General features: G+C 37.0%; 1 protein-coding gene across 1 annotated transcript; it reads right to left on the reverse strand.

Moving 5' to 3' along the window:
- Positions 1-1,434: 1,434 nt before the first annotated feature.
- On the reverse strand, positions 1,435-8,773 carry LOC113239632 (Krueppel-like factor 6). The gene is made up of 3 exons (XM_026476698.1): positions 8,562-8,773; positions 6,069-6,230; positions 1,435-5,982 (listed from the first exon to the last, which is right to left on the reverse strand). Exons 1-3 carry the CDS (start codon positions 8,752-8,754, stop codon positions 5,807-5,809), a joined length of 531 nt encoding a protein of 176 aa, XP_026332483.1. The 5' UTR covers positions 8,755-8,773; the 3' UTR covers positions 1,435-5,806.
- Positions 8,774-9,662: the final 889 nt, after the last annotated feature.

Raw genomic sequence — 9,662 nt, forward strand, 5'->3', positions numbered from 1 at the left:
CTGTACTTTAATGTATGATGTCAGATTTGAAGGTTTGACTGAGCGTGAATAGTAGACTTCATTCCTTTCAGATGTTTTACTTCATCATGTCAAGTACGGTAGCTAAGAGTGCCAATTAACCACTATACATCCTGTAAAATACGCGATTAGTACATTATAAATACAGTAGCACGGCTCGTGGAAGAATGGAAGCCGTTGCTCCTATATATCATTTACACATCTTTACACTACGAGACATAAATCAGCTATAAGGTCGAGATCAACTTGTATATGGCGTAAAGGACGTAGAAAATATCAACTGAATCAAAATAAAAATTAAACAACTTGACATTTGACTAGTACCATCTCAATTTTTAGGTGTGTTTTCTGATTTGGCATTGCCATACACAATTTGAACTGTTCACTTAAGTTAACGGTTAAGTATAGGCAACACTTATCCCTTAACTTTGAAAGAACTCGCTTGCAGAATCGCACACAATCAATGAAATAACAAATTACAATAAAAATATGAATCGTTCTATAAAATACATTGCACAAAATGATAACAAATTCGAAACAGGATTTGTTCGAGATTTCTAATGATTGTGTCTGATTGCACTAGTGACGACCATTTACTAATATGGTTTCAAGTATAAGCCAACCGAATTGAGACGCACACTGGAATGTACGAAAACTAACACGAGTCGAATTCCTAAAGCTAAATAATACTTGTGTTAAAAATATAAACTATATTTATAAAAAAAAATGGAAGTAAAATTAACTCCTTGGTCATTTAAAAGCGTAACTCTCCGGTAGATTTTGCGTTACCACTTTTTGTAACAGTCGATTCGCATAAGGTATTCCTTTATTAAAAGTATTGAGAGGATGGTACTCGAAAAATCTATGAATGTTTAATGCTGAAACAATTGACTGTTGTTTAAACCAAAACCCAAAACGTGTGGGTTTGTTTCGTAATTAAAGCTGTGTTACTTACACAATTACTTCACAAACACAATATTAAAATAATGCACCTCAATTCTTTAAACGGGCATGAGTCGTCGACTTGTTTCAGGAGGCTTATACGCTTCAAAACCTATATACAGGTTGATTCTTTTACACACAGCCGCGGCGTTTAATCCATAAATTTAACTATTATTAAGTATATAAGTTGTTTATTTAATCATAGGTACCTAGGCATTTGTTACGTTTATAATTCCACATAAAATTATTATATCTATTTGACTACCTAGTATAATATGCATTTACCAGCCATCGTGCATAATAATTAAAATACAAATAATAATCAATAGTACATAACTAGTCACACTAACACTCGCCTTGAGAAGCACGTCATCTTGTATGATTATAATAGAAATACATTTTTCTATGAAATATGTATATTATAATAAATTTTAATATCTATTTCATGAATGTCGCTAACTTGAATAAACTTACTGAATCACATTTATTTTTTATATATTCCTTAAGATAATGATTTTTGACAACATATTCGCTCTATCAACTAGAACATTTAATATTTTACTAGAAAATGGAAATAAAAAGACCAATAATATTTGTATCTACAAATAATGTATATCCATATAACGGGTATTTCAATAGTGACACTCCATTTAACAATCATATTTGATAATATTTAATAGATATATTTGTCACATTACTTTTTATTCTATATTAGGTTACACAAAGTTAACCATGGGAAAAATATACTATTCAACAATGGGTGGAAATTTTAAAATTTACCGTTAAAAATATTTTTTAGTTAATTGAAATTGGATGCGGAGTTCGAAGGTCCAATTACGCTGACGTAATTGGGCCCTCGCTACTGATAGCGACGTATACTAACCATTGAGATCGTGCGCTCCAGCCCTCTTAGGCTGGTTACACACGGGACTGTAGTCCGTAGTTGACCTTGGGTTTATGTACAGAAATTCATACACGCTTCGCGGCGGCGAGCAATTTTTTTTTAAAATATCAAGTGACGGGACGCACAAGTAGTGCTCCTGATGATAAGGTACACGCCTATCCACAACATTCGCAGTGCCACTCAGAGCTCTAAATCGCAAAGATCTGAGCGGCACTGCCACTGCACCCGTCGCCTTGAGTCATAAGTTGACAAGTCCCATGTGCCTGTAATTTGCCGCACTACCGTAATTCTCTACAATTAACGTACTATTTTAATTGGTTACGCCGCATGGGCTGCAGTTCGTGTGCGCAACAGTATCGCGGTATGACTCCTGGGGCAAAAATCGTCGCCGCCGCGGCGCCATGTGTCATGAGTCTGAGATTACGTTAAATCCGCGGTGTATGCAAATCAACCGCGAACGTAAGGATAGTCTCCGCGATCACTGAAATCGAACCCAATACGCACGGCGAGGTCATCGAGAGTAGACCGTGTAGATAGCCCTACATAACCCAAATCACGGCGCCCATTTAACCGGCAGTGTCTATTGAAATACCTTATTCTATTTAGTCTAGCTAAGACTCATAGTAAAAAGCAGTCAGATTATTAAAACAGCCCAAAAAATTTGAGAAGAAAAACGGTCGTCATTTTTAAACTAATTTATTAAGACGAATATAAATGCCTAAATAATGTATGTATATGAGTTTGTGCTAATTATTTTATACATTCAAAAGCTAAATACAATTACGGCGACTTTCCAGTCGCAAAAGGTACTTTTGTTTAAAAGTATACACTAAAAACAATCTTGTATATTTTTGTAGTAACAATAAAAAGTACTGACCAATTTGAATGAAACTAAAATAACACGAAAACACGATGAAACCTCTCACCTTTTGCGAAGCTTATTACACAAGAACCATCTTATGTACTCAATGTAAACTACAGGAAATACATATGTAACTGATAGTAACAGTTGCGTAGTAATGTAAGATAATCTTCTGTGTTAAATTATTGAGTAATTAACAGGAAGATCCAAAGGCTTTTCGGTATTTATGATACTAATACGATAATAAAGAAGAAATATATAAACAACTCCCAATTTTTTGTACTAAAATTTGCTAAGTCGATAAAAAAATAACCGAACGCAATATACTCATAACTCATAGTTCCATTTATGGAGAAGATAGGTTGGGATCGATAATAATATGCCCATGATATAATAGCGTGGATTGAAAAAAGAGAAACTTATTTAAAAAAATAATTTACAGCTAAAATTTACGTCGTTATCTCTGACTTGCAAATGTGATGGTAAAAGTGTTAATATATGAAGATATACGATACAATACACATATATTCAATAGGTAATTGTGATTATGGCAGTGCATTGTATGCAATATGAATTCACTTTTCAACTATTCCTTAAGTATGTAGTAAAAAATTCTTTCAAAATTAATAATAAGTTTACTTTTGAATTTTAGCACATTACAGACAGTGAACTGTCATAAAATGTATTCAATGTGCACGAGATCACAGGATTTTTAGGTTGCGCTGAAAATCATAAGAAACTATAAAATTTTGGAGAGACTAACGTATATTGGCCCCAGAGAGGTATTTTCGAACATTCAGGAACAGTCAAACTGTTGTTCAATCGTATTATTGCCCGTGATTGATCCGACGTAGCGTAAATGTGCACTTTATCCTGAACCAGCATTTCAAGCATTGAAGTCACGTTGGCACGATTGACGACAACCAAACATCCAGAGCCTTAATTTTGCACTAATTTCAGTTGAAAATTGTATAATACGCAGTCCCCACGGTCTATCTACGGCAGTATTTTAGCAATTTGCAGTCGTTGTACTCGTGTGTACTAAAAATTTATCAAAAAGAACGAAACATCAATTTCATATAAGATGTTTATAACATTTTTTGCTACATGCTACGGTCTATTTGAGCGCTACCAAAAAGATCTAACTTACGCATCACCCTGTTGTTTATACGTAGGTATCTGCCACTTGATGGAAAATTTACTAAGTATGTAAACAGCAGCATTTGGTTTGCCACTGCAACGCTTCGTCGTCAACGTCGCCGCAGCCCTGCGAACTCAGACGCAGTCCTTGACCAACTTCTTCTACTAGCGACTGTGCTTCAGAATCAACATGCTGTAACGCCTTTGCACGCTTAGCGGACATACAAAACAACATTATGTACCTACTAATAAAACCCTCCCTGTAGGCTTACAATTTGGAAAATACACAAAACGCTATGTGTGCAAAGGAGTACGATTAATCCTAGAAATAAATCTCAAATCTGTGCAGAGCAAGCGGTACATTAGGTTCCGCAGAACCGATAACGTCTGCACAGTAGAGCGAAAACATCGGAATGAAAGAGTCAAGATACAGCTTAACGTAAATATAAGTAGTACAAAATTAACATACTTTGTGTCGATGTACCGTCGCGGACAGCCTTATATAACATTTTAAACGATTTACATCAAGTAGAATAATGAGTTCAATATCAACCATGTTTGTAAATGAGGTAACACAACATTCGATTTAATCAAATATCTGAATAAATTTGTTCGCAACTACCGCCAGCCATAGATTAACAAATAACCAACGTAATTTTAAAAGTTATTAACAATGCGTAAAGCGAGGCTGGCCGGGCGGTCATCGATTATTAATTATCACCAGTAATAAGACCTTTTTTTCAAAAATCTATATGATGTATGGATTTAATGCTGCATTTTTAAACGTTCAAAGTTACATTATTGCGCCATTGATATAAGAATATAAGATAAAATAAAAATAAAATAATATAAACAACATGTGTTTGCAATTCCAAATTTTCTGAATCAGCTTCCTTGCAATAATAAAATAATGTTACTATAAAATAGAAAAAATAATAATTTCATAGTACTACCTTATTAAAAAAGTGGACTATAAAATTAATTGAATTATGTGCAATTCAGTAATGTCGATAATTGAACGTGACCAAAATACAACATTCCATGTCTAGGTTTTTGAAGTTTTTGTCACGTGTAGTCCTATTATTGGTTACCAGGTAACGTGACGCACATCCTACTAAGCCTAAATATAAGATTGTGCTCGGCATCGGTGGGATTATCAGCCGAACATCAGCCAATAAATAATATGTCACGTGATCGTAAATGCGGGCCGGGGGGACGGCGGGGTGCAGGAGACGTCTTTTAAAGAGATACAGATGAAAGGGTGTTTTACGTGTTGTACACGCACGACATTTGGATCCAGGGGACCGTTTCCGAAGTGGACAACTATACGCCGGGCATATTCCAACACCTGCGTACCCGCAACGCGTTTAGTCCGCTATGTTCCTTTCATGTGTAGCGCATTAGAAAAGCGCGTGCTACTGCCGCCCCCCGCCGATGGCACACAACGGATCCACGTGGCCGCTTAGCGACCTCGCGTCCTCTAAACAAACATCTCTGTACACACGAAGCTCACAAAACATTAATAATAAACAACGGCAAATATAAATCCTCTATTGCAACAAAGAACCGTAACGACAAAGGAGGCCGGTGCCGAAACAGAAAAGAGATTTTAAACTTTCCATTCTCAAAAATTATACAAAAAAATAAAAAAATTTAAAGCATTAGGTGCGATGAGTTTTGACTCTACTACTGTACGTAGCATTTCTTTGGCTTGTACCGCCTAACACCGCCCGCTGAAACGCGCGCCCAAACAATTTGCACAAAGCGAACCGAACATGATCATTTTAACGTTCAATTCCATAGGATCACAAAATTACAACTCACAACAACTTATACGTAAACAGAATCACACATAGAATGGCGCGCGTTCGCATCACTATTTAGCGCTTCGGTTTCCTGTTCCGATTGCGTTTGGTGGCAGCGGGCGGCATTGGGGCGGGCTACGCGTGGCGCTTGGCATGGAGCGCCAAGTGGTCGGAGCGAGAGAAGCAGCGATCGCAGTGGCGGCAGCGGAACGGCTTGGCGCCGGTGTGCTTACGGTAGTGCCGCGTCAGTTCGTCGGAGCGTGCGAATCGCCATTCACAGCCCTCCCATGAACACTTATACGGCTTTTCGCCTGAAATACATGTAAGATACAGTCAGTCAATACGAACCATATCTTATATACAGAAGGAAATCAATAATCAAGAGAAGAATACACACCTGTGTGGGTCCTCTTATGGGCCTTAAGATGCGAGCTCTTGGTGTAGACCTTGTCGCAAGCGGGAAATTCACAGCGGTGCACTCGGCGGCGCGGATCGGGATGGGTGTGCGCGTGGTGTCGGACTGCGTGACGCCGCGCTGGAGCCGGACTTGCAGGCTCATCTGGAAGCAGAATAAACTAACGGTCACTACACAATCCCCCACTCCTCCATAAAAATACGCAAGAGAACAAGGAGACAAAAATGAGCTGTAGTACCAAATGTATCATTAAAGAAAAAAAAAATTGTGAGAGATATTATTATAGTGTTTTTGTTAAATGGGACAGTGTGGGGAAATCCGAAACCATAAAAGATACAAGGGAGCTGTCTTAGGAACCATTCACTCTTTTTTGTGAATACAATTTCGGCATAATCATTTTTTAGTCAAGCGTGAGTTGTCCATAAAAATAAACAAAGTTGATCGACTCAATTTCACAGCAGAAATTGGTAAAATTTCATAAAATAATTTTTCATACAAAATGAAAAATATTTACTAATTTTTTTTAAGACTGATAGACTCACTTTCTTATAAGAATGATATTGACAGACAAACTTGCCAAATTCAAGAAATCAATTTTATTAATTTGTATGGACAATTCACGCTTGACCAATAAAATTATTACGCTTAAATTGTTTAAAAAAGAGATATAATGGTTTCAAATTTCCCCATTCTGTGCCATTTAAAAAAAACTCTACCTATATGTATCGCTGTTATAACATCAGTAAGTTACTAGATCAGTACCGATTCAGAGGTACAACTGCTGATCAAAACAATGTTTTGTAGGCGATGAAAATTAATTTATTTACTTTTCCGTTAAAGAACGACTGCCGCACACGCATGCGTCGTTCCATCACAAACAGAGCGAACAAGCTGTACTTCTAATTTTATTATAAGTTCATTAATTCTTTTTAGACCAGTGGAGGATGTTTGCAACGATCGCCTCATCTCTTTTTTTCTTGCGTCAAAATACATGCACATCTCTATCCTATTTTGAGCCTCGGCAGTCGTACTAACACCAATTTCATCCTCATGACTCTATATACTTGTAGAGGTAAACTGAAATCAAGGGAGCTAAAGTTACACTCTTTTGTATTGTTTATTTTGTTTGTTTTTTGTTGTTTGTTGTTTAGTTTAATTTTTTTAAAGTTAATTGTTTAGTGATCTATGCAAGCTATTCAAGTTTTGAGTGACACTTGGTTCTCATACACCACCGGTAATTTCTAGGCTCTTCATAAGTGGTGTACTTGAAATTAATTAGTTGCTACAGCCGTATGGCATAGGGAACTGTTTAAACATCCGCAGTGCTAATATCATGTAAACAGGGCTTATAGGTTCGCTGCTTCCGTATTCGCTGCAAACAACTGACCACAGAACACAGCGAACGAGAAAAGCTGTATTGCGGCTGACAATCACACTTGAAAATGTGTGCATTAAATTCACCAGAGTCTAGTATATCCTCAGACATCAAACGTTTTGCTACATATTTATGTCCCAGTATTGATCATTAAATGAAGTGATATTCTTATAGGTAAGTCCAAATGTATTCCAGAAAATTATTTTGAAGAAATGGAAAAAACAGGTATATATTTTCAAAAATAACAAAAAACGCAATTCATCTATTTGACAGTGTTCTATGGAAACCTCCATGGAACACTGTTGTAAGAAATTCATAACAAGAATTGTCAATTAATCCTATTATAAATCTGCCAATACGGCCTTTTTATCCCTGCTGTTTTATTAAAAGTATCCATGGTCACCCTACATTGTAATCTATTTACAATCTGACCGCCGTTTCATTGAACGTAGCGTGACAACATTCCGGCTGAAAGGCAATTAGCCTCTTTACAAAGCAGCGGTTTTGTTTTGCAGCGCATTGTAACCATTCGGCGGCGGCGTAAATACATGTGTTACAAAAGGGTCAAAAAATGCTCTTGGCCATCTTTTGACACTCGAAAATACCAAATCCATCCTTGACACAACTATTTTGGCAAAAAATGAAACTAACTTAAAAATATCCTTTTTCGCACAAGTCTGTTATTACTGAAACTCGTTTGAAAAAAATTTTAGCTATGCTTCCGAATAACACTTTTAAGTGTGACTAAAAATATGAAAAAAGTTTACAAGGAGGAAAACGTTTTTGGTATATCTTCTTGTCAACAACAAAACAATACAACCCATTGTACACTTTCCACTGCTGAGAGAATTAAGTCCATAATCTACCACATCGGGTTAATGCGGGTCGGGGACACCACACGTTTTTTTACGATGGTAAACACTCTCTGACATGCAGGTTTCATCAGGACGTTTTCCTTCACTGTTAGCGAAACGTATTGCTACTCAACTTTCACAATTGTACGTAAATTAGGTGATTGAAACTATAGAAGTAACCACCGCTGTAGTTTTGTGAGTGAGGTGAAAACCGACCGGAATGTGAACATATCCACTAACACTCACCTCTGGGCTCATCCGAGTCGCTTGGCGGTTCACTCTTGACCATAGTGGTTATGAATGGTAGCGGAGAAGGTGGGGAGACAGGCGATGGAGGTGATGGTGGCGTCAGAGGAGCAGTCATCGATCTCGCCCAGTCTTCCTCGGCGGGAGGAGCCCGCTTCATCCGCGGTGGTTCCTCCCGGAGGTACAACTCCATCTCGTAACATGTCTGGAAACAGCATAAGAACGATCGTCAGATCAGTTCATTATGAAGCAAACATGTCTGACGACAAACTATGTCACAAAGAAAAATAACGCTCCAGATTAAACGATTATTTATAATTAAAATTGAAGATGGTACCGTGGGGGAAATTCTAAATTTACCTGTTTCAGAATCCCGGAAACAACTAAAACGGACACCACAATACGTTACCGGTTCTTCACCAATTTAGGTGACTCAAGGGCAAACAAGAGTATGTATCAATTACATTACATTACTTTTGTAATACGTACACGAATCAATATGATTTCGAACATATGGCTAAAGCGATCTTAAAAAATTTATAGGCCAATTCTTTTCAATGGCATCCATTGCGTCTGAGTCGATTGTATTTTTAGCAATGGCTCGTTGGCGGAAAAGCTGACCGCGTTAGACGATATACATATGTTATTTTTCGGATATAGCCTTGCATAACCACCACAAGGAGTACCTTATTCAAACAACACAAATTTAGTTACATTATTGATTATGTTATATGAGACTTACATTATATGAGAATGTGATTCCCGGTAAAATCAGTTTGGAAACGCGTTTCTGAGTGTAAATATTAATAATACGGTCAGAATTAATCGTAATACAGTATAATAAACTATCTAAGTCAAGACCCGGTTGCTAGTGCGATTGCCTGATGTGTATTTAGATATTTAGTACATTGCAATGTGCAAACTGGGCAGAAATAATCACTAAAGTTTATTTCAGGCTTTGTAAATATAATTTCGAATCACCAAGTAGATATATTATAACGATAAGTGTTATTACACCCGAAATAGACCACGATTGAAAGGAGTTATGACTAATGGAGGAAGAGTAGTATAACTGGATCATTGCAAGTGGTGATTCAATCT

This window comes from Hyposmocoma kahamanoa, unplaced genomic scaffold (assembly GCF_003589595.1).
Source record: "Hyposmocoma kahamanoa isolate Upper Pololo Valley unplaced genomic scaffold, ASM358959v1 100021, whole genome shotgun sequence".
NCBI lineage: Eukaryota > Metazoa > Arthropoda > Insecta > Lepidoptera > Cosmopterigidae > Hyposmocoma > Hyposmocoma kahamanoa.